Genomic DNA, 26,743 nt, shown 5'->3' on the forward strand with positions numbered 1-26,743 from the left:
TAGAGCCTGTCAGCAGCAGAGATGGTGGAGAGATGAGGCCCTGACACCCAGCTCCAGTTACAGGCAGGCGGCATCAGCGAGCCCTGGTGTCACGGAGTCCCCGCACCTCCTCCCGCCCTGAGAGGGCCCATCCACTGGGGCTGCTCCCAGCGCACGCTCGGTCCCGCGGGTAAGGGCAGAAGGAAGGGGGGACTGGAGGAGGGATGGTGCACTGCCTCCTCCCCTCGACTCGGCTCGCGTATCCGCAGAGGCCTCCTCTGCAGCCTCCCAGTCCGCAAACCCCCCTCCCCGCGTCCCCTCCTCTCCCCGCGCCCAGATGGTATGTTCCGGTCCGCCTGGCCCGGCTGCAGTGGATGTTGCTAGAACCCACGCGGAGGAAGGAAGAGACGCAGGCAGGCTGCGGTGACCCAAGCATCTGCTCCTGCCTCAGGGACCCCTTCCCCGAGAGACGGCACCATGACCCAGGGAAAGGTACCGGCATCTCCCCCGCCTGCACATCCTCCATCCTTGGGCTTCCCGGCTCCCCGCCATCCTAAGCAAGCTCTCTGGACCACGATAAGCATCCTCCCCTGGCTCTTGTGCAGAGGTCCTCTGTGGTCCTTGCTGAAGTCAGAGAACCAAAAGGCCCATTTCAAGGGATGGGTCAGGACCTCTTCCTGCACACCAGGCTCACCTCTCCTCCTCTGTCTCCCTCTCACCCCTTGCCTTGAAATCACAAAACCCTGCACAGACACCCAGCCCCCCTTGAGGAGTCAGCCAGGGTGTCCGTGTGTCCGTGTGTGCCCCTGAGTGTTCACCAGGGTGAGCCCTGAGGGGCCGTCCCTATCCAACACCCCTTCTGGTCCCGTCCCCACCAGACAGACCTCATCTTTCATGCCCTCCACAGAAACACCCCCCACCCAATTCCCTGTCGTTATTCCACATCTGGATACATCCCATACATCCTCTGTGGTTGGGGGTTACTATGGCAACCATACGTAAGGATGCTCTAATTTTTGTTTTGGTTTTGGCAGGGCATGGGGACTGAATGGGACCAGATAAAATGGCTTCTCTTTTTTTCCAGTTCTAGACCTAAAATGTAGGGGAAGAGCCAGGGCAAGACTTGGCTGGCCTAGCAGGGTTATATAACACAACAGCCTGTGGAATTATACAACAACCAGGCCTGGGGCAAAGGAGGAGGGTTCTCTGGCCTTCTGTTTGGGGGTGCTAAGGACTGAGCTGAGACACAGATGGGGACCTACCTTACACACCCCATCTTTTTTCTGAGATGACCCTCAGAGCCAATGGTAGCCTTCCCTGGGCTCCCAGACTCTCCTCTCCCTGTTCTTAAGCTCATCAGGCCTCAAAATGATGTCACTGGGGGACACCAGCCCCTGTCATTGGGCAGCCCCACTTGGGAATGTGGACGTGTGTATGGGGGGCAAGGCTCGGGAGCCCCTTCGTGCTGGAGTGCCAGGGTGGGGGCTGGTGAAGAAGACCAGCTTGGCTGATGTCGGAGGTGATCATCCTTTTCCCAGACAGGAGCCCCGGGTCTGGGCTCGGAGGACCTTGGTTCTGGAAAGCTGAAATGGGTTTTCCTGGGTGTGACCCTGCGGGTCTGGGTGACCATGGAGGTTAGAGAGTGGGAGGGAAGCAGATGAGCCAGGGCTCCATTCCCAGGGGCCTAGGCTTGGAGGCCCTTCCCCAAGGAAGCTGCAGCTATGCACCCTGGTGAAAATGAAAGCTCCCCCTCTCTCCTTTTCCTCCCCCCTCCACTCCCTGCCCCTCCTCCCACCAAACACCTTGCTGACCCTGCTTCCTGTCCTGGGCTGAAGGTATCACCCTTGCCTCCTCTGTCACTCACCCCCAGCTTACTCACAGGCTTTGCAGTGATGCAATAGACCCTCCGGTTCAATGGTCCTCGGTGCTGAATGAGAGCAGAGACCTGGTGCTTGCCCGACTCTGGGCTGTCGCACAGAGGCTCCCTGCCTTCTCAGTAGCCTTCAGGTTTAACACATTATTTCTTTAAAGATTTTATTTACTTATTTTTGAGAGAAGGGAAAGGAGGGAGAAAGGGAGGGAAACATCAATGTGTGGTTGCTTCTGGTGTGCCCCCCACAGGGACCTGGCCCGAAATCCAGGTACATGCCCTGACTGGGAATCGCACCTGTGACCCTTTGGTTCACAGGCCAGCACTCAATCCACTGAGCCACACCAGCCAGGGCGTTTAACACATTCTTTTTGGAGGCAGACCTAAAGCCTGCTTTCTGAGATTCAGTCCTTCTGCTGCTGTTTCAGTTTTCATACCACCCCTCCACCCCAATCTGCTCTTCTCTGGTGACACCATTCAGGCCCTCACAGCTCATATGCTCCCTCCAAACCTAGTATGTACACCGTGGGGCAGGAGACCCATCTGAGTGTAAATGGACTTGAGTTTTCAACCTGCCATGGGCACGTTTCCCTCTGGGCCTCAGCTACCTCACCCGTAAAGTGAAGGAAGGGGCTGAATTAGATGCCTTATGAGATCCCTCCCAGCAGTGACATTCTGTGAGTCTGTTCTGATTCAGGGGAGATCCCAGTAGGACAGGGCCAGGACAGGACCCTCAGCTGGGGCTCCTGTCCTTCCTCCACCCTGCAGTCCCCATTCCTCTCCCTCTTTTCTCCTGCCCTGCCACCCCAACCCCAGCCTTCTATTTCCCTTCTCTCTCATCCCCACGCTCCTTAGTCCTCTCTAGCCCAGCGGGAGGAGGCCGGTGCCAGGGGATGGTGCTCCCCGGGCTCTGCGGCCCGGTGGGCCACGCGTGGCTCTGTGACCTTGGACGCGTCCATCTTCTTTGTTCCTCAGGTCCCTCGTTTTAAAACAGAGGTGAAAATACAATTAGCAAGGTAGCAAGCAGGGGGTTACCTGAGAGAACCTTTTGCTCAATACTTCTGAGGGCCTCCTATATGCCAGGCCTCTCCCTGGACCCCAGAGGAACAGCAGACCTATACAAACCCAGTCCCAGCCGCGGGAACGGCGACCGCTGATGGGGGCTCTCCTAAGAATGTTCTCCTTTCCCAGTCCTCACCCCAGCTCCAGCGTGTGCCTGGCCAGCCCTGACGCCCCTGGGGCTCAGTTCTCCCATCTATGAAATAGGCAGATTCCCCCCCAGCTTTATTGGGGTATAAGGGACACACAGAAATTGTGTGTATCTAAGGCATACAGGTCGATGCTTCGTCACACGCATACACTGTGAAATGACTGCCTTGGTAAACTGTTTGACACATCTGTCACCCCACGTGGTTTCCTCTTTGTGTGGCGAGGACACCTGGACCTCCCCGCGGGTGGTAAGTGCGCCACACGGAGCTGTCAGCTGCCGTCGCCGCGCTGGACATTAGGACTGCAGAACTTTCTCGGCTCGCGTAATTGAGAAGTCGGGCCCTCTGACCGACATCTCCGCGTGCCCCGTGTCTCCCAGCGCCCAGCACCAGTGTTCTCTCTGTGCTCCTATGAGTTCGACTTTTTAGAGCCCACACAACGAGGTCATGTCGTTTTTATCCTTCTGCATGTGGCTCATTGCACTTAGCGTAATGTCCTCCAGGCTCACCCATGTTGTCACATACGGAAGGGTTTCCTTCTTTTTTAGGGCTGGGTAATATTTCATTATATATATATATATATATATATATATATATATATATATATACCACAAAATTAGGAGATTCTTGTCCGTACCCCCACCCTTCCTAGTGCAGGTGACAAAGTACTCATAAATCTTCCAAAATTGAAGGGAAGCCTTGGTGAGGAGGCCTTGGAAGGCACCCTTTCCCTGGTAACCACCTCTCTCTGCCTCTACTCCACAGCTCTCCGTGGCTAACAAGGCGCCCAGCGCCGAGGGGCAGCAGCAGGCGAATGGTGAGAAGAAGGAGGCTCCAGCAGTGCCCTCAGCCCCGCCCTCCTATGAAGAGGCCACCTCCGGGGAGGGGCTGAAGGCAGGGGCCTTCCCCGCCGCCCCTCCAGCTGTGCCTCTCCACCCCAGCTGGGCCTACGTGGACCCTAGTAAGTCTCTCGGCTCCTGGAGGCTGGAGCGTCAGGCGGAGTGGTGGGCTCACATGGAAGAGCGGGGTGGGGGGGATGAGGAAACTGCCCAGAAGCATGCACTGCATGGCTGTTGTATGAGACTGTGGTCAAACTCGGCATTCAGAGGACTGTTCTGAGGGCGGACCCAGGAGGATTCCATGAAAAGGGAGACGTACGATGTCTGCTGTCAGTGCTCTTGGGTGGGGACAGGGGGATTTTTTAGTTCGCCATGCTAGGGCGGAGGGGGCAGACGCAGGGGGAAAACCAGGGACAGGTCTAGCAGGAAGGGGCAGGATGATGCTGTGGCAGGCCGCGGCCTTAGCCAGGGCTGGCTCCCGGTGACTTGGGGTAAACTTGTTAGCTGATGTGAAACCTTAGTGGGGACACATCACCATGGACACCCCAGGAGTGTTGGGGGCCAGAGGCCTGAGGATCCACTTCACCCATCACTCTCCTGTCTCTCCACCGTTCCCCAGGCCATTGCTGGGGCATTGCGTGGGCAAGTGTGTGGGCGCCAGCCTCAGTGCCCCTCACAACCAGGCAGAATTCACAGGCAGACTCCTCCAGGCTCATGCCAGCAACTTGCAGACCAAGCGTAGCCAGTGGGAGCACCTGTGTTAAGTTGAGCAGCTGTGGGAGCTTTGCCTCAGGGCTGGGATCACAGACCTCTCCACAAGCTGTAAGGAAGGGCCCCTCTCAGATCTCCCTCAGCCCCTTCAGCCTCCTCAGCAGCCCCTTCAGCCTCCTCAGCAGACCCTTAATCTTCCTCCTTCACCTTGTCAACCCCCCACCCAGCAGGATTCTAGAAGAGATCCCAGGGACAGTGCCTTAGACAGCCTCTACTCACAATGAGTGGTCACCGTGGTCCACACTACCCACCACAAATCCCAACCAACTGGAAGGCCAGCGAGGGTCTGTGTTTGTGGGAGCCTTCTCACTGCTCAGACGCCCGCCGGACTGCCGTCTCTCTTTCTCTCTCCCCCTCCGTGGCCTGGCTATTCGGGTCTTGGTGGGGGGGATGCAGGGAGAACATGAAGGAGAAGTGAGGATAAGCGAGTGAGGGTCTCCAGGCCCCAGGTTTGAGATAGGTCCACCTCTCTCCCGCTCCGTCATTTCCCATGTCCTGGTTGCTAGGACGGGCTGCCCTTCAGGATGTTTTCCAAGGAACTGTCAGGGCAGGAAGGCAGGCCATCGCAGTCAACATGTGACAAACATTTGCTACATGTGTACCAGGCACTGTGTGCAGCACTGAACCAACTTCCGGGGATGCATTGATTTTCCCTCACAGGGCTGACTGTATAGACCAGTGAACAGACAACTACCATACAGTGAATCAGAGGCAGTGATAGAAGCCTGGGCAACTCACCTAAACTGCCTGACAATCAGGGAAGACTTCCTGGAGGAAGGGCTGTCTGCTTTGAGTCCTGAAGGGTGGCATGAGTTATCCTGGTAAAGAGGCAGGGAAGTGAGTTTTCAAGGCTGAAAAAATGGAATGTGTGAGGCCCAGTAGCAAGAGAACACATGGCTGAAAAAATAGGCTGAAGAAAAGTAGGAGGAAATAATGTGCAGTGAGGCTGGAGGGCCCATGGGAGGCTGTGGAGACTTTGTTAAGGAACTTGAACTTGAGTAAGAAGCAGTGGGGAGCCATCAAAGAGCTTGAAGCAGAGCAGTCATGGTCAGCGTTGAAAGACCAAGACTGAGGCTACTACTGTGGACGGGCCGGACATGGAGAACTGGAGGGGGCACTGAAGGAGAACAGGATGGACACATGTGAGGCCTCAGGAACGGCCCAGACGAGGGGTGCAAGGGAGAGGGCGGCATGGTCCCCATCAGAGTCAGAGAGGCATAGACTTTCACTTTTACCTCCTTCATGCCCATGAGGTGGGCATCACCGACCCATTTCATAGACCCATGGAGAAGGCTGGTGATTTGCTCAAGGTCACACGGCTAGTGAGTCTTAGAGGAGGAGCCGCGTGTGGGCCTGTTTGACTGCAGCCTGAGCTCTTCGGAAAGCCTGAGTCCTGGACCAACCCACAAAGCTGCATTCCTACCCACAGTCCTGGCTTTATTTCCCCTCCAGTCTTCCCCCAGCCCTGGATCCCAGCTGTGGCACCAGCAGGTTCGCCCAACCAACTAGTCCCCAGTTTCCACCCCAAGGGCCTCAGAGCCTGCTGGGTCAGGACCTCCGACCCTGGGATGTGCCAGGAAGTCCTGGGATTATGTCTGTTTCTCTGATTCTTTGCCACAAGGGAGCCTGAATGTCCAGGGAGGCAATGGGGGACACCCGAGGGAAGGGTCCCATTTGTATGGCAGAGTTTAGTCCCCAGGGAGCCCCAGCCAGGGTGGAGGGAAGGGGAAAGGGGATGACAGTTCATTCCCAGGACTCAGGACAGGAAAGACAATAAACAGTAGGGGAGAGGGATCTGGAGATGGAGCGGGAGGTCTGAGAATGGGGCTGGGGAGAAAGGCTCTGGCTGGCCCGGAGAGCCAGTTAGCCCGTCTGACAAAAGGCAGCTCTGAGCGGACGGCTGTTGGGGGCAGTGTTTCCGGGTGTTGGAGCCCTCACGGCCCTCCCCTGCCCACCCAGGCAGCAGCTCCAGCTATGACAGTGGTTTCCCCACCGGAGACCACGAGCTCTTCACCACCTTCAGCTGGGAGGACCAGAAGGTTCGCCGAGTCTTCATCAGAAAGGTAACTGCCTCTGCCCAGGTCTCCAGGACGGGGGCCTGGGTGTGGAGAACCCTTTGAAAGTGTCCTGGCCCATCCCTCTGCCTGCAGAGGCCATGGTCTCCCCTTCTCCTGTGATGCCAGCTGACAACCCCCGTTGGGAAGTGCTTCCTTAGGCTTCACCCCACCGCCCCCTGCTACTTCTAAGCACATCGTCTCTTGTCTGCAGACATTGGGGGGGCCCTTCACCTGCAGGTATGGGTTCTGGAATGCCTCAGCTCCCTTTTACTTTGTCCTGGATCCCTTCCAGTGATCCTGAAGAAGGAGGGTGGAGGGCACAGGATGCGGGTCTGGACAGTAGGTTGAGTCACAGGGACGCTGGGGCCTCTCTGAGCTTCACTGGGGACTTGAGCCTTCCTAGCTTCAACCAAGGTTCCCCAGGCTGAGCAGAAGCCCCTCCCACCCCCAGGTCTACACTATCCTGCTGATCCAGCTGCTGGTGACCCTGGGTATCGTGGCTCTCTTTACCTTCTGGTGAGTCGGCCGTTGTAGACCAGCCCTTTTGGGGGGTGGCGGCGGCCATGCCTGCGGCGGGGGGACCCAGAGCCAGACTTCCCTTGCTATGCTTGCCTGGAGAGACTTGTGTGGGCAGTGGAGTATGGGGAGCCTTAGACAATGCCCACGCAGGAGCCCACCATCCAGGGTGGGGTGCACCAGGTGCCTCTTGGTCTCCCTCAGATCCTTGGGCTTCACACCCAGGCACTTCTGAGCCCCAACCTGGGACTGTGGCTGGGGCTTCCCGGGCTACCAGGGGTGCATGCCTCCTTTCTTTCTCTAAAGCCCTGTCAATGGAGGGGGCTGGGGGGTGGTGGTGGGCAGGTGCAGATTTGAACTAGAAATAGAGACAAAGGGTAAATTCTTGTTCTTTCTCCCTCCCTCCTCTGCAGTGACCCTGTTAAGGACTATGTCCAGGCTAACCCAGGCTGGTACTGGGCATCCTAGTGAGTATACCCCAGGCCCCCAGGCCCCCAGGCCCCCACGACCCTCCCCAGAGAACCCTCACACACACAGTGGGAAATCCCTGTGACAGAATGCAAGCCCATGGCCTCTCCCCACCCCAACAGGAACTGTTCTCACAAGTGCGAGGCCAGAAGGGCCCTTCTGGGGTGTTTAGGTCTTGGGGGGCGGGGAGGAGATGGGCGTAGGTTCTAGGACCTGCACTAGGAGGGAAAGGTGGGGCTGGGGCCGGGGCTAGGGAGACTCAGACCTTGGCCCTAAAGGGAAGGGGGAGGGGACACCTTGGCCCACACTAATAATAATGTTGCTACTCTTTTTAACATTGTTGTTATTAATGCTTACTAATAGAATTATTAATTATAATTGCTACCATTTATAGAGTGTCTAATAATGGCTGGACATTGTATTGTGTGCTTGATATATGGTATTGAATTCATTCCTCAAATCTATGGGGTATGATTACCTCAGAAAACTAAGGCCCAGAGAGGTTGAGTAATCTGCCGAAGGTCACACAGCTAATTGCTGGAGCTGGGATTCAAACCCAGAATTCAGGCTGAGGCTTGTGCTCTTAATCCCTCTGCCTGGAAGACTCCCTTCCTCTCGAGCCACTCAGCTCCTGGTTGTTCTATAGTCTTTAAGGAACGTGGCAGGTAACTTGAGAGAAGAAGTTGGACGGTATGGGTGAGTCTGACCCTCCTATCTGGGCAATGAAGGGCTCGTCCCAGACAGTTCTGCTCTCGGCAGCACCCCTGAGCCCAGCGCTGTGCTGGGGCTGCTGGGGAAGAGTGGTCTGCAGGGGCAGGTAGCGGGCGGCACAGGGCAGCCTGTGAGAAAGTGGCACTCACAGAAAGAGGAGGGGACAAGGGAAGGTGTGAGCCTGGCACACCAAGCCGCAGTCCACATCAGGGGTGCACCCCAGAGGACGGACACTGGAGTGGCTTGAGCAACAGTGTGGCAGTGGGACCGCTTTGGTGAATTAGGGACGAGACTGTCAAGGGGCCAGGAGGCTCCGTGCAGGGAAACCCGGGATATCTCAGAGGACAGTGGGGACTGGTCGGGTAGAGGTTCTGAATGCCTGGCCAAGACACTTGCACAGTAGGGCTGTCCCAGGCCTGTTCCTGGAAAGGGATCAGGTGGCGATGTGGGCTCAGCTCAAAGCCTGCGGGACCACCCTGAACCCGAACAGCGCCAGAGCAGGCTGTGAGTTTATGCAAGCCAGCCAAGGCTAACGGGAAGGAGACTCCTCTGGCCTCTGGGGCTCCTCGGAGTGGAGTGGTGAAGGGAAGTCTCGGTGAAGATGGGGGTCCCAGGGGAGGAGACATTCCCCCCAGAGCCTTTCCTAGGGCACAGGAGGGAGGGCCTGTCTGCAGACCAAGCAGGAGGCGTGCGTCTTAGGGAACTGGGAGGCACTGTGTGGTAAAGCTAATGAGGCCCGAGGGACTGCCACCGAGGCTAGCTCACAGAACGGGTTGGCATGGCTCCCGGCACGGCCTGGCAGCCTCGGGTATCCTGAGAACTCGGCAATGGAGACCCCAGGCCTTTTGCCAGACCTTCCGTGGGAGGGTCTGTGAGACCCCGTGCCCTGAGCGGATGGTAGCAGGGGGTCAGCCCAGGCATAAGCAGGCTCGGAAGTTGGGGCAGAGTCCACCCCACTTCGGGTAGGCATCCGAATCCGGCCTCTGAGTGGCGAGCCGTGTCGGTGCTCCTCAGCCTCTCAAGGCAGAAAACAGAGGTGCTGCCCCTGGCTCAGGGGTGGGGGGTAGAGGGAAGTAGGAAGTGGGCATGGACCATGTGCTCTCTATGGGGTGTTGCAAAAAGTCTTTGAGATGCTCAAGAATTCCACCACCCTTTTCTCCAGAAAAGCAGCCCATGGCTCTGCCTTGCCCTGGCCCTCCTCACCCCTCAACACCATTCGCTCTGTCTGCACCCCGAATCCGCCTCCTGGGCTGAGGCCTAGCGGTCTCACCCCCTCCAACGTTCTAAGCCCTTAATAGCAATAAGGGTAAAACAGCTCTTTTTGAAACATTTGAGGCGCTGTTCTGCTTTTCATTTGATCCCTACGCCAGCCCTACTAGGCAGGTAATATTATTACCCGTGTTTTACAGGTGAGGAAATTGAGGCACAGAGAAAAGTTAGTGCTTCTGAAGCAGCATGACCACGTTTTCCTAGCTGCAATGCTCGTGCACCCCCGTGGCCCAGGGCTGCCCCAGAGCAGGACACGGGAGGGGAGGACCCTGGTTTTAGAAGCTGGCTCCCCGCTGAGCCTCACTCCTCTGCCCTGACACCCTGTAAACAGAGGGTGGCTCCGGCCCGGGCCCTGGGGCCCAGGCCCCGACACACACGTCAGCCTTTCTCTCCCTGCCGCCGTGACTCATTGTCTGCCCCCTGGGATGGCAGCCTTCTAGCACCCCCCTGCACCCAGCTCCCCGCCACAGCTTTCTCCAGGCCCTAGTCATCTCCCTCAGTGAGCTCCTGCCTTATTGTCTGATTGCTCCCTCTGAGCCCTGAGGCTGGAAAAATTGAGGGCTGGGGCCCAGGCGGGGAACCAGGCAGAGGAGGAAAAGGTAGAGACCAGAGCCAGGGGTGGGAGGGGACGTGGGAGGGGGGTGCTGCTCAGGGCCTCTCCAGGAAGCTGTCAATCTTATTACGTAATAACAACTCCCACCCTCCAGGCCTTACCGGTGCCAGGCCCAGGGCTAAATGCTTGATGCCCGCTCTCTCATTCCATCCTCCCCGCAGCCCTGTGCATTGGTACTAATGTTCTTGTTTCCAGAGGAAGAAACTGGGGCTTTGCAATTAAAGTACTTGTTCAAGGTCACACAATGGCAGTGGCAGAGCGGGGAGGCGGATGTGAGTGGCAGGCCCCAGGGCTGCTCCAAGACCCCCACGTCAGTCCTTCTGCCCTTCTTCCTGGCCACTTGTCTTGGGGGTTGAGGAGCTACGGACCAGAGACTGGGCCCTTGGCCTCAGGAGGCTTCCATCTGGTCGGGGGGTTGGGTGGGGGGGCAGGACCCGCACCCAGAACACACACAGACAAGGCATTCTTATTGTTGCTGAAGCAATTGACTAAGGACTGGAGCGAGCCCAAAAGGCAGCAGGTGCTGGGGTGTTTCTCCACTAGGGCAGGAGATGCCACTGTCTTTCGTGGGTCGGCATGTTCGGCAGCCCTGGTGCTGGCGCTGAGAACCACCGTGGTGCTGTCACAGTGACAGCAGTCCCACACTGTGTGGGTGCCACTAAAGAACGGGAAAGGGTGAAGATGAAGGCCCCTGTTCACCAAGTCCAACAGCTTGTCTCAGCCCTACACTCCCTGTCCTTCCACACTTCATCCGGCAATACTTAAAAGATCGCCCAACCAGTGCCAGGCCCCGGATTAGAAGGTAGGAATACAAAATGAGTAGGTTGCAGACTGTGCCCCCAGGGGCCACACCTGGGGGTCCGATGAGCAGGCTCGTGGGACCGGGGAGTGCCGGCTTTGGCTGAGTATGCCCAAGGTGCCCCTTAGGAAGCCCCTCCCGCCCAGACCTGAGGCATCCTTGCCTGGGGGTCCTTTCTAGCAGGAGTAGAGTAGGAGGTGCTGAGGGCGATGAGAGGGAGAGGGGAGAGGGGAGGGGTAGAGTGTGGTGAGGGATGGGATAGAGAGGTAAGTGGGGGTGGATCACGCAGGGCATTGCCGGGTCTTTGGGAATTTTAAACAGGGGAGTCTCCTGCCGGTTGGATCTGCCGGTAGCGTGGAGGGTTGGCGGCAGGGCTGGAAGCAGGAGGACCAGAGAGAGAGGTGGCCTGCCCAAAGGGGTGGTAGTGGGAATGGAGACAAGGGGACAGATTTGAGAGCTGCCTCGGTAGGAGGATCAACAGGTCCAATGATTAATCAGGCATGGCAGTGAGAGCCATGGCTGATACCGAGGCCTCTGGTTGGGTACTTGGAAAGCGGCTGTCTTCTGCAATAGGGATGCAGGGGAAGAGGGTGAGTTCGGGTCTAACCTGTCAACTCTGGCGCGTTTCTGAATCGCCATGTCTGCCCAGTGAGCAAGTGGATATTCAGGTCTTAAGCTGAGAAGGAAAACCTAGATCAGAAGTGTAGGTGTGTGTGCTGAGCATTGGCCTCCTAAAGGAAGTCCTGCGAATGAGTGAGCCCGCCCAGGAAGACCGTGAAGGGGGACTCACCCCCAGGACCCTATGCCTGGAAGGAAGGAGGCACGGGTAGAGATACCCTGAAGGGGGTTGAGGAGCGGCCAGGGAGGCAGGAGGGGAGCAAGAGTGTATCACCGTGGAACCAGGGAGACGACGAAGAGAGCACAGGTTGTGAGAAGTCAGGTAAGGTAGAGCCTGGCCAGTGTCCAAGGTCACAGTGACGTGGCAAAGCCAGCTCTCTTTAAGTGAGGCTGGGGTTGGGTTTGTTGGGGTGGAGCCATGCAGGGGAGTGAGGGAGACCAGGAGGTTTGGGGATGGGGAAGGACCATCGAAATTGCTGCTGTGGGGGACAATTGAGAGAACTGAGGAGGGAGATGGGAGGGACGGCAGGCGCCACCTTGAGAGCCTTCTTGGTGCTGGAGACCCTGCGCTGGTGGCAGCACAATCTCAGTAGGTGTGAGCATGCCCTACCCTTGGGTCCTCAGCTCTCGCCTCCTACCTTCTGGACTGGCCTCCACCTCCACTGGTCTCCAGAAAATCCTCAGTTCTCATTCCCTATCTCTGGGTTATGCCTGAGCTCTCTGCCAGTCTCCCACTGGACATAGCCACCTGGTCCAGAAACCTATGCCACAGAGACTTCCTGTTTGTGCCAGGCACTGGCAGGACAGCAAGGGCCCTGCCCCTGCCAGTAGGGTAGACCAGCAATAGAGTAATTAACAAGATCACTACAGGCAGTGCTGGGGCCGGGAAGGGCCTGAAGGAGGCAGTGTGGGGCTGGGACTCTGGAGCCAGAGTTCCTGGGTTCCCATCCTGCCTTTGCTCATAGTAGCTGCATGACCTTGGACAGGTCACCTGACCTCAGCTGTTAAGTGAAAAGCATGCTTCGTAGAGACGATACGAGGGTTACAGTAGTTAATATCCATAAAGCACTTAGCACTCTGCCTGGCACATAGGAAACAATGTACATGAGCCTTTCCTTTGAAACAATAAATGTCCAGGGAGGCCACTTTGGGTTGACCAGGTGGGTAGTCAGCTGGCTCATGGCACCCAAATATTTCTAGAAGCAGGCTCATCCCATTCCCCTTCTTCTCTTTTAGAATTGGGCCATGGCCCTGCCCACCGTTAAGTTCTAGGATGACTGTAGCCTTACCCTGGTCCCCATCACCCTACCGGGGGCCCTGTGGGGGTAGAGAGTGGGAGGAGCAGGGGCCTGGCTGGCTCACCATTCATCTGTCCCTCACAGCGCTGTGTTCTTTGCAACCTACCTGATCCTGGCCTGCTGTTCCGGACCCAGGTATGACGATGGCTTGACCAGCAACTTGTGAGAACATGAGCCAGATCCCAGACACTCTGGTCCCAGTGCTGCCTACCTCCCATGTGCTGTGCACCCCTCGGAGGGCCCCGCCCCTCTCTGGGCTCCATCGTGTAGGCCTGCCCCTCCGTCCTTCACTTAATACCTCTGAGGTAGGAGGAGGGTAGACAGACAGATGGGAGTACATGGAAATGTAGCTGAAGAAAGCCTCCAAGAAGTGGGGATGGGGGTGGGCAGAGACCCCCCCCCCCACCCGCAGGGTGACCCAGCCTGTGGCTGCTGGCACCCCCACGCTCCTCTGAACTCAGTGGCTTTTCTTTCAGGAGGCATTTCCCCTGGAACCTGATTCTCCTGACCATCTTTGTAAGTGGCCTGGGGTGGCTGGGGAGCCAGGCTGAGTGGGGGTCGAGGGAGGAGGGGCGGAGGGTGGGTTTCAAGGGCCAGGACGTCTAGGTTGGGGATGTGTAACGTGAGGTCACTGGGGGAGAGGGCGACTTCTTCCACCAAGACATTCCACCCTCTTTCCAAGTGGGCTTAGTCTCCCTGCCGCTCCCTCCATCCACTGTCTCTTCACTGTGATTTTGTTTTCAAGAGGTTTGATGGGGGACCCTAGAGCTGTGGATAATGATGAGTGGGAGGGCTTGGGAAGGGGAGCAGAGCAGGGTGGCAGATGGAAGAAAGGCACAGCTGTGCCGGGCCGGCCAGGACGCTGCTTCGCCAGGCCTGACTCCTGGAAGTAACTGTGAGAGGGAAGCAGACTCAGACTTGAGGGGTCTGTGCAGGGGTGGAGACTCAGGCCGGACCTTGAAGGTGTCTGGACCCTGAAGTCTGAGTCCTGGAGCATTTCTGCTTTTCCTTTCAGACCCTGTCCATGGCCTACCTCACTGGGATGTTGTCCAGGTAAAGGGGACAGGTGGTGGGGGAGGGGCCATAGGCTGGGCTTAGAGCCAGGGACTCGCCCACCACATGCTGGGGGAAACTGCCCCCAAACTCCATCCCCCTGGGAGCATCTGAATGTGGGAATGGATTCAGGCAGGCAGGAAGCGTTGGCCTGGAGCCCTTCCCCCAGTCACTCTGCTGGACCGTGCCTCCGGGGCCTGGCTAGGTCGGTTCCGGGGAGATGGAGGAGACCAAGGTGACTCCTGTAGGGCTGTAGCTTAGAAGACCCCAGGCTTGTGATCACAGAAGTTCCCACCTCCAGGCAGCAGCACAAACCACTTTCCACCCCCACTCCCACCTCTCCAAGATCCTCCTAACAGGATTTCAAGTCTAAGGTGTGGGCGAGGGGAGGGCCCAAGAGAAAGGCCTGAGAAGCAGGGACAGGGAGGACCCTGGGAAGGGGAGGAGAGGGTGAGGGCAAGAGGTCAGGGGAGGGTTCTGGAAGCCCTGCTGGAAACTGAGCCCTGGCCTGTTGCCCCGCAGTTACTACAACACCACCTCCGTGCTGCTGTGCCTGGGCATCACGGCCCTCGTCTGCCTCTCTGTCACTGTCTTCAGCTTCCAGACCAAGGTCAGCTCTGGGGCCTGTGGGCGGGGAGATGGCTGGGGGTGGGGCGGGGGGGCCTCCAAGCTTAGATCCCCAGCTGGTGAGAGATAAAGGGGTGAGCTGGACCTGGGGGGGCCCACCTGGGGGAGGCGAGGGAAGCAGTGCTGGGTCCTGGGGGTGAGCACTAGCTGAGCCTGCTGTAAGGGCCTTGGCCAGCGTTTACACCTGCCCCGCCCTTGCAGTTTGACTTCACCTCCTGCCAGGGCGCGCTCTTCGTGCTGCTCATGACTCTCTTCTTCAGCGGACTCATCCTGGCCATCCTCCTGCCCTTTCAATATGTGAGTCTGGGGGCTCCCGGCGGGCCCCATGGGAGGGAGGGGGGCCTACTGACCAGAGGGTGCCATTTCCTCCCACACCCTCCAGGGAAGGCCCAGAGCCAAAGGCTCACAGCCTGCCATCCTGTCCGGCCCCTCCTGGCACCTCCCCTGGGCTTGTTGGCAGTGTAAGCAAACCAACAAGGAGGCCTTTCTCAGCAGGCCTGGGCACCTGCCTGCTCCATGAGCCACATCCGGCTTCACCTTTCCCATCCTCCCTCCAGGGGGGAGGCGAGGCTGGAGGGGAATGTGCCACGGAGCATTTAAACGGCTGCAGGGGAGGGAGCTCTGGAGAGGCTGGGCACCACCAGACCCAGAGGGGCCCTGAGGAAGGGCCTCCTGGGGCCCTTGGGGGATCAGCCAAGCCCACAGTGGCAGACTCTGGGCAGCCAGGCAGGTGGGGGCTGGGGCAGTGGGCTGAGCCTACCCAAGCCCACCCCACTGGAGCATCCATGGGGCTGGCCGAATCTCAGCTCTTTCACAAGTGCCCAGCCTGCCCTGGGTAACCCAGCTAGGACTTCCCCGGGCTCAGTGACCCATTTTAGGTACTAAGGCCACTGCAGGTGGAAAAGGGAGCAGATGGAGGGCATCAGAAGAGGGGTTTGAGGTTCCAATCCTGGGAACCCAAGAGATGAAAGCTAAAAATTACTGAGCCCCTGCTCCTCTTGCTCCTTTGTCCCCCGACTGCTCTTCTACCAGGTTGGGACCAGCAGTCCTCACCCCCCATCTCCCCGCCCCATCCTGCTGAGCCCCAGCCCCCAGGGCATTGCCCCCACTCCAGGCCAGCTGGATTGGTTCTGGCATTTCCTTGGCTCTTCCCAGGACCCAGTTGATGAAGGGAGGGGCTGGAGCTGGCCTGGGGCCCTCTGTGTATCTAGGATGGAGGGGGCGGGTGGTACAGGTAGGTGCCCCAGAGCTTCAAAGAACCCTTTATTGACTTAGGTCAGTCTGCCAGGATGCCTTGTGTTTCCAGGAATCTTGTGGGGACAGACCCTACAGAGGGCCCAGCTGGTGTGGTACCTCTAAATAGGTACCACACACAGCTGGGCACCCCCGCGCCCTGGGGGGAGCCGAGATGGGGAAGGAGCACTGCTCCAGCCTCTGCAGGCAACCTCATCAGCCACAGCTGGCAGGAACTCCAGATGGCCCCCACCCCACCCCCCACCCTGAGTTCTAGTCTTCGTCCCCTTCCACCTGAGCCCCTTACTGGCACAGGCGGAGCCTGGGAACTCCCCACAGAGGGACAGACAGACCCTGTGCAGGACAGGCAGAAAGGAGCACCCTCCGACCAGCTCCAGGCTGGGAAAATGACAGGGCCCCAATGGGAAGGGCCACTCTGGTGCCACCCGAGCCTGGGACTGTGTATGAAGGGAGCAAGTGCCAGTCAGGTTGGGTGCTCCTCTGCAAGGTCCTCCATGATCACTCTTACCCTGGGGCTCCCCTACCCGCCCTGAACACACAGAGAATCAAGGATCCCTGCTGGGGTCCTGGAGTTTCTTAGGGGCTGCTGGGGAGGGGTGGGGCAGTGAGAGAGGATCCCACTGGGAAGGTCAGTCCCACATCCCCCATTTTCTAGACTGAGCTGTCCTCCCTCGCCCTCTGCCCCACGGCCCCTCTGCTGTCCCTAAGCCCATTGCCGTCTGCCCCACAGGTGCCCTGGCTCCACGCAGTATATGCCGTGCTGGGAGCAGGCGTGTTTACATTGGTAAGTGTGTGTGGCTCCCTGGGGGCGGCCCTCTCAGCCTCTGATCATCTCCCCAGGCCCTCCACCGCCTCTGCCTTCCTCTCAGGCAGGCTTCCCTGAACCCTTGTGAAGCAGCCAGGGCAGGGCAGGGCTCAATGCTAACGTCAAGGAAGTCTGTCTGGTCTCCAAGACAGACCAGCCGGAAAGTGAAGGTGTCCTGGTCACGTGGACGGAGTTAGCTGTTACTCTCCTAGGGGTAATCTGGGAGGCTTTCTTGGAGCCAAGGAGATTCCTAAGTACCCTGCGAGAGAGATGCACGTAGATTGAGTTTGTCCTTCGCTATTCCACCAGACTGAGAGTGTTGACGTTGACTGCCATTCTGGTAATAGTAACAGCTAATGTTATTGAGCGCTTGCTCCCTCCTTCTCCAAAAGCTCTCCAATCGCACTTCATCCTCACCGTAACTCTGTAAAATAGGTTCTACTGTTATCCAATTAAGATGAGGAACCTGACCCCAGCTGATGTGGCTCTGTTGGTTGGAGCATTGTCCTGTAAACCAAATGGTGGTATGTTCAAATCCCAATCAGGGCACATGCTCAGGTTGTGGGTTCAATCCCCAGTTGAGTGAGGTTAAAAAAAAAAAAAAAAGAGGAACCTGAGGCTCAGAGATGTTAAATAACTTGTCCAAGGTCATCCAGCACTCAAGGAAGTGGTAGGGCCAGACTGGGGACTGGATGGTCTGGGTCCAGAGCCCCACTGCCGAGGTGGGGAGGGGGGTGGGTGGCTGGGAGCAGATTCCCAGGGGACAGAAGGTGACCAGGGCAGACAGACATTTGCCTGGAGCAACCCCACACAGACCCTTTGCTCAGATGGGCTCCAAGCATGAATGTGGTGGTGCTCCAGGATCCACCCAGGGGGACGGTGGTGACACCTCGGGGTGGGGAAGGTTTGGGATGCAAGGCAGCCATGCACCGCAGCACAGGCAGTCACCAGACTGTCTTCTTCCTCACTGGAGTGTTCAGCTCAACTCACTCGAGCCAGAGTTCTGGGCTTAGTCACAGGTTCCAGGAGCTTGTGGGTGACAGACTGGGGAAGCAGAAATGGGAGGAAAGAGGGCCTCAGATCTATGAGCAGAAGTTTTGGGTTGAGATCAAGCCAGGAATGGGGGTGTGGTCAGTTCATTCATTCATTCCTGCAGGTCTTTATTGAGCACCTACTATGTGCACTATGCTGTGCTGTGTGCCCAGGACGCCACATCGAGGCGCTCAGTAAATATTGTGGGATGAGTAAATGACCTCCAGGCTCAGAACCTGAGGAAGACACTAAAAAGGGATCTAGTGGAACGCCACGCCCCTCCTTGCACAGATGAGGAAAACCCGAAAGAAGTTAAATGACTTGTCCCAGGTTTCCCGGCAAGATGACGGCATATCAACTAAGAGTGCCCTCGGCCAAGACTAGGGTGACCGACTTACCCTCCTTTCCCCGGGACTGTCCCAGTTTCAGCACTGGAACTCCCGCTTCTCGGGGGACCGCTTAAATCCTGGGCAAACCAGACGGCTGGTCACCCTACGACACTAACCGCTCTTGGCTTGTGGACCAGCAGCTGCAGGCAGTGCACGCTGAAGACGAGTCTAGACTAGGAGGACTGGGCAGGGAATCTTCAAGGAGGAAAGAAAGGAGGAGGGCCACATTGGGAGGCAGGCGCCTGCTGGGGTCTCCGAAGGCAGCGGGGGGTTGCCAGGGACAGATGGGAGAAGAGGGGTAGGCACAGGCAGAGCGGGATGCACGGTGGGTGGGGGCGTGCACTCGGCTTCCTGCGGGTCAGGTCTCAACAAGTGGGGAGGCTGTCCACACGAATGGGGCTGGATGGGCAGTAACCTGTTAAATTTCTTTAGTGATCCCTTGTGTTATTAGAATAATAAAAATAATCCCAACAATCTGTTCCACCCTCTACCTTTTAACAAAGTGCTTTCACACCTATCACCTCACTGGATTTTCACTTCGACCCAGGGAAAGAGGCCGATTATAAGACCTGGTTGCCACACCCGAAGCCCTAGTGCCACAGGGCTAGCATGGAGTCCCGCTGCCACTCGGGGGGCACACTTAGGGCAAAACCCAGGTGTCCTGTGCCCAGCCGGTGCCATTTCCAGGGCCCCATGGTCCCTCTCAAAGAAGACAGCTCCTATTGTCTTACTTAGAGTTGGGGGAGGCTGGGAGGCCTATCCAGTATTTACTGCCCCCCCACCTCGAATCATCGGTCCTGTCCTCTCCACAGGATTGTTCCCATCAGCGTAAACCAGGCATGCGCTCTCCTCCTCTCCCTCCCTCTCCCCCTCCCCCTCCCTCCCTCCCTCTCCTCCCCTCCCTCCCTCTCTCTCTCACACACATACTCACTGCCCCACTCCCCACCCTGCTTTATTTCTCTTCACAGCACTTTGTAGCCTCTGACATACTAGACATTTTTCTGATCTGTTTGTTTCTTGTTTGCTCCTTCCAGCAGAACTGTAACTCCTCAGTGGCAGGGACTTTTGTTGGACTTGTTTATTGCTGCCTCCCCAGAACAGTGCCCCGCACCCAGTAGGCACCTTTGATGTTGTGGACTGAAGGGGCGAGGGAGGTGTGGCCCCGAGGCTGTCAGAGCTGACAGAGAAAGAGAGAAAGCCGCTGGCTGTGTCAGCCTCCTGTGAGTCACCTGGGAGGGGGAACCACCGCACCTAATTACTCATTAATGTCTCATTAGGACATCAACACACCCAAAGGCCCTTGTTGGACCCATTTTTCAGGTTATGTAAACAGTGGTCAGGAGCAGGTGATGGGACTCCCCCTGCCTGCAGTTACTTGGGTCAAGGAGGGAGGACATGCAGCAGGTCCAACAGGGTAGGGGAGAGTTGAGGGAGAGTCTCTGGACTCATTCCCCTCCCTCCTCTCAATTTCAGGTAGACAGAGGCCCTCGGAGGTCCAGTCCCGCAAGACCTAAGGCCCCTTGGTCTCTCCATGAACCCCCAACTCAGAAGGTCCTTGACCTGGATCTCACCCTATGTCTAGCTTCAGTTCTGTCCCCGCCCCCACTGAATCCGTGGTGGCCTAGCTCCAACCCATCCCCAAAACCAACTCCCAGCAAGCACCCCTGCTCTCTCCAGCTGCCCACCCTGGCCCCCCTGCCCTAGCGTGGGGAAGTCTCGGCACCAGGAGGGGCCCTCCCTGCCCTGCAGCTAGAAAAATTGCAGCACACAGCACATCCCTGCCCGTTACCGTCTCAGGGAAGATGTGTGAGAGAGGGGCGAAGGGAAGTGTCAGAGAAGGTCCAGACCCCCGCTGAGAACCAAACATCACCCCCTCCCACCAGCCTGAGCCTTGTAAGAGCTTTGAGAATCCAATGATTTTCTCTCCTGGAGATCGAAGCCCCTTCCCTGAAAGACACTGCCATTTCCGAGGGCAGGGCCGCCCAGCTGGACTAGGTGGAGATGGGGGGGGGGCAGGCTTTTTAGGGTTGTGGTCCAGCCTTCAGGACAGGCCCCTCCTAAGGGGAAAGTACCTCAAAGGTGCCCTCCTCCCAGGCTTCACATCAGTCTCACTTCCTGAAGTGCTAATTCTCAGGACCAAGCCCTTACAACACCCAGACCCAGAGCCCCCCTCTCCCTGGGGCGGGGGTGGGGGGGGGGTGGGGGGGGGCGACTGAGGGAGAGGGTGACTCAGAGGCCCTGAGGGAAGCAGGGCCCAGGAGCGTCTACCCTGGCAGGGAGGGGGGGAGTCCTTGCTCTCATACTGGGGTTGGGGTTCTCCAGAGCAGAGCTGGGGAAGGCGGGGTCGGAAGGGCCAGGGGAGCCCGTAGAGCAGGAGGAAGCTCTCTGGGTGTCCACATACATCCCATGCAAACCACGTTCAAGGTCGAGCTCATCTTCTTACCACTGTGACCTTAGGCAAGTTACTTGGCCTCTCTGTGCCTCAGTTGCCTCACCTTTAACACAGGCGGACAGTAACTCTCGCACAGTGTTGTGGTAATGATTACATCAGATAATATGCAAAGAGAAGAAAGCAGGCAGCTTAGCACCCGAACATGGCAGTTTCTCAGCTGCCGTGGCAGCTTGTACCTTCACTGTGCACACTAACTTTGTAACTCAGCACCGGACTTTGGCGCCAGGGTACCTGGGCTCAGACCCATTCGCTGCCACATTTCAGCTATGTGGACTGATGCAACCACGTGATCTCTCTGTGCTTCCGTTCTTTAATCTGTAAAATGAAGATAATAATAGTGCCCAGCTCATAGGTTGTTGTAAATTTAAAATGAATTAATATGTGCAGCACTTAGAAAGTGTCCGGCGTGTCATCAGGGATCAGTAAGTGTTCCCTGTTAGTAGTAGTCATTGCCTAAGGTCAGGGGTGATTTGAACCCAGGTCTGTGTGACTCCTGGTCTGTGTTCCTGAGCACCGGGTATACTCGGGCCTTTCCGCATAGGACCTCCCACAGGCTCTCCCACATACTCTGTACACTGCTGCCCTTTTGCCTTGGGCCAGGCTCTCTGGCCCACGTGCCTGTCATCGCCTACTCCTGCAGTGGCCCATCCGGACGTGCACACCAGGACCCAGGGCTACGTGCAGTTGTTTGTGCCATTTAAACTTTTGACACCCAGGTCAGTGAAGGCAGGAGAAAGATGTTCCAATGGCCCCAGCAACCAATGGACTCCATGTGTCCACTTAGCACCTCTCCTCCCTCACCCTGACCAGGCCTACGCCTGGTGGTTTCTTTCTGAAGGATCCCCAAAGCCCAGGCTCACTCTCTAGCTCAGAAAGTGATGGCAGGACCAGGTGGGCCGAGCCCCCTGCCCCCCAGGGAGGCCTGCGGTGCTCTTGGCCATGAGCTCTGTCTGCTCAGTCCTCCCTGCCTCTCCTATCCTTGCACACACTCTTGCACACGCCACCACGCCCTGAGGCAGTGTCACCTGGTGGAAACAGAGTGGGCTTTGGGGTCAGGAGACTCGAGCTGTCCTCTGGGCTGTGTGAAGTGCGCAAATCACTTAGGCCGTCTGTGCCTCGGCCTCCTCAGCTACCTGAGGAAGGGGACGGTGCACCTGCCACAGAGGCTTCCGGCGAGAGTCACGGACTCTTCTTTTCTGTGTAACCTTAACCACTTTTTATCCTCACGCAAGGCATGCTTATTGATTTCAGAGACGGGGAAGGGAGGGAGGGGGGAGAGAGGGAGAGAAACGCCGTTGTGAGAAAGCAATACTGATCAGCTTCTTCTCCCGTGCGCCCCGACCGGGACCAAACCGTAACCTCGGCACGTGCCCTGGGCTGCAGTCGGACTGAAACCCTTCGGTTTATGGGAGGACACTCCGACGGAGTCACCCTGGCCAGGGCTAACTCTTTTTATTTTAATCTTCTAATTACATGTGATTGCGTATATTCATATATTTCATCTTTTACAATCATAAATAATATAGGTAAAGCAAACATAGTTTTAACCATGTCCCTCCCTGCCTTCCCCCGTGGTAACCGCTGTGGTCAACATCTTTCCAGACCTTTCTCTGCACGTTTTATAGATATTTGTGATACCAGCTCCTGTGAGATTTGTCTAGTAACATAAAAGGGGATCATCTGATATGGCTTTTTTCACAACTTGCTTTTTTCTTGTAATAGCATGTCAGAAACATTTCTGCCTCAGAACTGCCACCCACGGTCTAGTTCACCTGGCCTGCGCTGCTGGAGCTGGGGGCGGTTTTCAGGGTTCCACCGGTAGCCCCACTGCGGCAGTGGACAGCCTTGGGTGTGCCTCTCTGCACACTCCTGCTGCCATTTCTGTAGGGTGGACGTGGTCCACGTGTTATTTTTTTTTTATGTTGATTCAACACATTGCAAGCCCAGCTCTTTGTATTCACTGCCTGTTTGTTGGTGACTCCAAGCTGGCCTTTCCCTGGCATGGCTCCCGCCCAGCCTGATATCTGGGAGAACAGAGGCCTGAGCCTAAGTCCCGTACACAGCAGGGTCAGCCCGAGTGTAGCCGGGGGCCCTGGCCAGGTCCAGCACTAGCCCGTAGGGTGAACCAGGAAAGTTTGCTTTGGCTCCTCTGCCTCTGTGCATGCCCCTCCCTCCCTGCAAGCTGGGTCCCACCCATCCGGGTCAGGTGAGACAAGTAATCTGGTCCCGCACTAGATAAAGGACTATCAGCCAGTGAGCCACGTGCTCCGAGACCCCTCTCCTCAGGTGTAAAATAGCGGCAATGACATCTACCTCCAAGGGCACTGGGCGAGTGAGATGAGACAAAGGAACAGCGAGAGCAAGGACCTTGCAGACACCAGTTACCAGCACCCTAGTCCTGCTCCTGCCTCTGTCCCTGTCCCACGAGCCACTCCTGCAGGGTCCCCTCTGCGGTTGGCTGCTCACTCAGGTACCTGCGATCCTTTTAGGTGTTAGTGGTTAACCAGTTTTTAGCTGTCAGCCGAGATCTTAGCTGCCAACTAAGATGTTAACCGTAAGCAAGGTATCTGCTCTCAACCAAGTCGCTAGTTAGCAATGCTCACCATCACCCAGGGGGGTTACCAGTAGGTAACTTTCCCCTGTAACGAATGCTTGCTCATGATGTAATCTCTGATGATGTCTTTTGCTCTTGCTAGGCTGTTAGTTCACTGAAGGCAACTTCCCTAGAACGTAGTAGATGCTCCATAAATATTGCTGGGAATAAATGAACAAAAAGCCTTCCATTGATTCACAGGCATGAGGCTGCAGTGACTGGTGGGGCCAGGCAGTGGGACTGATTTGGGGGCAGGCCATCCCAGAGAGCGCCTCACAGATAAGCAACCGTGGCCATCGGCCAAGGGCAGGAGCAATCATTTCATTTCTCTTTCCTCCAAGAGAAGAGCCAGCTGGCTGCTCTAAGAGGTCTCCTGGGTGAGTGCTCCTTGGAGGAGCCACCCCCAAACCTGGTCGGGTCCCAGCCTTCTAAGTTGAGAGATTTATTTTCATTAGCTCCCCCGGGGATGGCCAGGCTCTGGGCAATCAACCAAGCGAGCTACTGATTGATAAGCCAGATCAGCAATTTATTAACTTCTGCTGGCAGCTGGGACTGTTCAGCCGCCTGTAGCACTGGAGTTGGCCCCTCTCCTTGCTTGTTCTCTCTACAGAGGAAAATTTATTTGGGAATCCAAGTCAAGTTCAGAAGGAGCATAGAGCGGAGTGAGATGAAGCTAAAGAATAATAATAGTTGATGCCACACACACAGTTGTGTTTTTACCCTCGAAACCAGACCGTGGTGTGGTCATTCCCACTGTCCCACTCTGTAGGTGAGGAAGGACGCTGAGGTCAAGTGGGTGACAGCTGCTGAGGGATGGGGCCAGCACTCAAAGCTGGGAGCTCCAGCTCCAGCCCTTTCTCAGTGCCTCTCAGCTCAGAGAGTCTGCCATAGCCTGCACAGGGCCCCCTCAGCATGGCTGTGGCTCCCCATTTCTCTGCTATTGAGACCCCACAGCTCCCCCAGTAACATTTCCACCTCCTTGATGAGCCGAGGGAGACACTGGAGGCTCAGCAGCAGTGTATGCTTGTTCTCAAGAGGGCGCCTCTCCTTCTGCAGATAAGAACAATAAAGCCACGTTCAGAGCTACCATTCATTAAGTGTTTACCGTGTGTCAGGCCCCATGCTAGGCTCTTTGCATGCATTATCTCCCGGCCGCAACCACCTCAGGAGGAAAGGATCCATCTTCCTTCTACGATGCAGACTCACAAGCTCAGAGACTAAATGTTTTGCCCAGGGTCCCATCGCTAGTGAGCAGCAGAGCTACGACTGGAGTCCGGTCAGTCTGACGCTCAAGCCCACGTTCATAATCAACTCCCAGCTCCCCACCTTTGAGGGTGATGTGCCTCGATGTCCCACTTGCTGGAGTTGCTCCCTCTTGGAGCCTCTGCCCCCTCTGTATGGGGGCAGGGGGGGGGGGGACTTTGGCACCGAGGCAGGGATCCTCTCAGGCCTCCACGGGGCTTCACCCAAAGCAGCTCTAAGGAGCCTGGGTCCAGGAGTCAGGGAGTCATGGTCTGTGGTGAAGGAAAGGGATCTGGGCCCCAGCTTTCAGGGTAAAGTGCAAGATCACAGGCAGGCCCCAGGCCCCTCCCTCCGTCCCCTAGCCCCCTGCTCCTGCCACACTGAAGTCCCCACTTATCACACCACACCTTCGCAGTCTCACAAACTCCTACTCATCCTTCAAAGCCAGGCTAAGTGTCACCCACCTCTCCTGGGACACCCTTCCCCTACCCAATCAGCCCTAATTATGACAGTTACTGGGTTTCATTGTAATCATCTCACTCAGCAGTGAGCCCCCGAGGCAGGCGTTTGTGTTCCCCGGGGTTTCTGCAGCTCTCAGCCAGTCGCTGGCACCAGCCCTGGCCCGTGGGTATTTATGGCACAGTGAATGTTCCAGAGGGCCGGAGGAATACAGGCCTATGCACAGGTGACGGAAGAGCCAGGCACAGCCCAGTTAACAAGAATGTGAATTGATTTAAAGAATTCCAAGCCCAAGTGGCTCAGTGGTTCATAACCTTTGAGACACTGGTGGAACTTTTTGGCTTCTTTCCCTCAGAAAAGTATGCCTTGCCTGTCAAATTTCATGTGTGACTTCTTGGGGGCTCTGCTCCGTATGCTGGGACCCCAAAGAAAAGCTCTGTGGAGGAGTCGCGGGAGACAGTGGGAAGGCCTGATAGGGAGTGGTAGGGATATTATTAGGACTAAACAGGCTAATGTCTGTGAAGCACCTAATAAGTGTCCATTCCCTGCTTGCTATTACTTGGAGCATTTGTTTACCTTCTAACTAAGAGCAAGCCCTGAGGGAATGACAGGAAGACTAGGACTGAGCTTGAAGACCCCTCAAGGTCCCCTCCTCCAGGAAGCCTTTCCGAACTCCCTGCCACACTCACACAGGATGAGGTTCCTTGTGATCAGAGCTCTGTGCTTTGGTTACATTCAACTAACAATTACTTCCCACTAGACTTGAAACCCCATGAGGTAAGGGATCTTACTTGTTTTGTTCTTTGCTGTGTCCCTGTGTCTTGTACATAGTAGATGCTCAGTTAATAGGTGTCAAATTAGGGACTGAAAGTGCTGGGAAAGTTCCAGACTCTGGGCTGACACAGAAAGGTCACTGAGCAGTCAGGCAGGCAGCAGGTGAGGGTAACCAAACCGGGGGTGGGCCTGGGTGGGGATGCTGGGCCCCCTGATCGGTGCCACAATGACTGAGCCCTCTGATTTCTCCTATGTCCTCCCTTCCTTCAGTTCCTGGCATTTGACACTCAGTTGCTGATGGGAAACCGACGCCACTCACTGAGCCCCGAGGAGTATATTTTTGGAGCCCTCAGCATTTACCTAGACATCATCTACATCTTCACCTTCTTTCTGCAGCTTTTTGGCAGCAACCGGGAATGAGGAGCCCTCCCCACCGCCTTTCCTTCAGAGAATGCTCCCTTGCTGGTCCTCTGACCCTGCCTTGCTCCCGTAGCCCAGATATAAACTAGCCACCAGCCCAGCCTGTGGCCAGCCTGCTCACTCCCTCAGTCTGTCCCTCATCCTTGCCCTCCGTAGCCTGTGTCTGTGCCATCAGGGGCCCTGTGGAACTGAGGTCACGCCGTGCCCTGCGCCACCCCTTCCCCCCAGTTATACCTCCCACACTGGAACAGTCAAGGCTGGAGGTTCCTTTGGGTTTCAGGACCCAGGGGACAAGTGGGAGGAGACCAGCAGGATTTTAGATATGGGAAGGGGACCCCAGGAAGCCTGGCTGAGGCCTGCCCCCCCAATCAAGATTCTTCCTAAGGCTGCCACGGCTATGTGACCCTGGGGCACACTGTCCTGTGTCCAGTCCACCCTCCTCTCTTTCCTTCCAGGTCAGGCTTTGTAAGGGAGGGGTTGGGGAATGGCAAGGAGATGGGGTGAGGGTGCTCTTACTCTGCAGGGTGGTTGTCCCAGGCTGGCCTCTGCTCTCAGCTCTGGGGCTAATGGCTTGTTCTAGGGACTGGGACCCTGGGGCCAGGAGCACCCAGAAGGAGTAACACCTAC

At 56.9% G+C, this 26,743-nt stretch overlaps 1 protein-coding gene and 1 long non-coding RNA gene across 3 annotated transcripts; one reads left to right on the plus strand and one right to left on the minus strand.

The window, feature by feature from the left end:
• The first annotated feature begins 293 nt into the window (after window positions 1-293).
• FAIM2 (Fas apoptotic inhibitory molecule 2) lies at window positions 294-26,206 on the plus strand. Of its 2 annotated transcripts, none has more exons than XM_045184275.3 (12): window positions 294-471; window positions 3,823-4,018; window positions 6,627-6,730; window positions 7,176-7,240; window positions 7,654-7,707; window positions 13,101-13,151; window positions 13,493-13,532; window positions 14,032-14,069; window positions 14,592-14,679; window positions 14,898-14,993; window positions 16,681-16,734; window positions 17,912-18,486. In XM_045184275.3, the coding sequence occupies exons 1-12, from the start codon at window positions 457-459 to the stop codon at window positions 18,005-18,007; spliced, it is 897 nt and encodes a 298-aa protein (XP_045040210.1). In that variant the 5' UTR covers window positions 294-456; the 3' UTR covers window positions 18,008-18,486. The 2 variants fall into 2 exon arrangements, with proteins under 2 accessions (XP_045040210.1, XP_024431385.1); XM_024575617.4 differs by lacking the exon at window positions 17,912-18,486 and adding an exon at window positions 25,967-26,206 and having other exon boundaries at window positions 300-471.
• LOC123478194 (uncharacterized) lies at window positions 24,115-25,327 on the minus strand. Its single transcript, XR_006653342.3, has 3 exons — window positions 24,980-25,327; window positions 24,548-24,735; window positions 24,115-24,271 (listed from the first exon to the last, which is right to left on the minus strand). It is a non-coding gene; the product is annotated as an uncharacterized lncRNA (long non-coding RNA).
• Window positions 26,207-26,743: the final 537 nt, after the last annotated feature.

The sequence above is a fragment of the Desmodus rotundus genome, chromosome 3 (assembly GCF_022682495.2).
Source record: "Desmodus rotundus isolate HL8 chromosome 3, HLdesRot8A.1, whole genome shotgun sequence".
NCBI classification, from domain to species: Eukaryota; Metazoa; Chordata; class Mammalia; order Chiroptera; family Phyllostomidae; genus Desmodus; species Desmodus rotundus.

What these genes read in the sequence shown, in the direction of transcription:
- FAIM2 (XM_024575617.4), top strand. An exon ending in CTGGGCCTACGTGGACCCTA is followed by an intron (nt 4,019 to 6,626) that starts GTAAGTCTCTCG and finishes CTGCCCACCCAG; the next exon opens with GCAGCAGCTCCAGCTATGAC. An exon ending in TCCTCCTGCCCTTTCAATAT is followed by an intron (nt 14,994 to 16,680) that starts GTGAGTCTGGGG and finishes TCTGCCCCACAG; the next exon opens with GTGCCCTGGCTCCACGCAGT.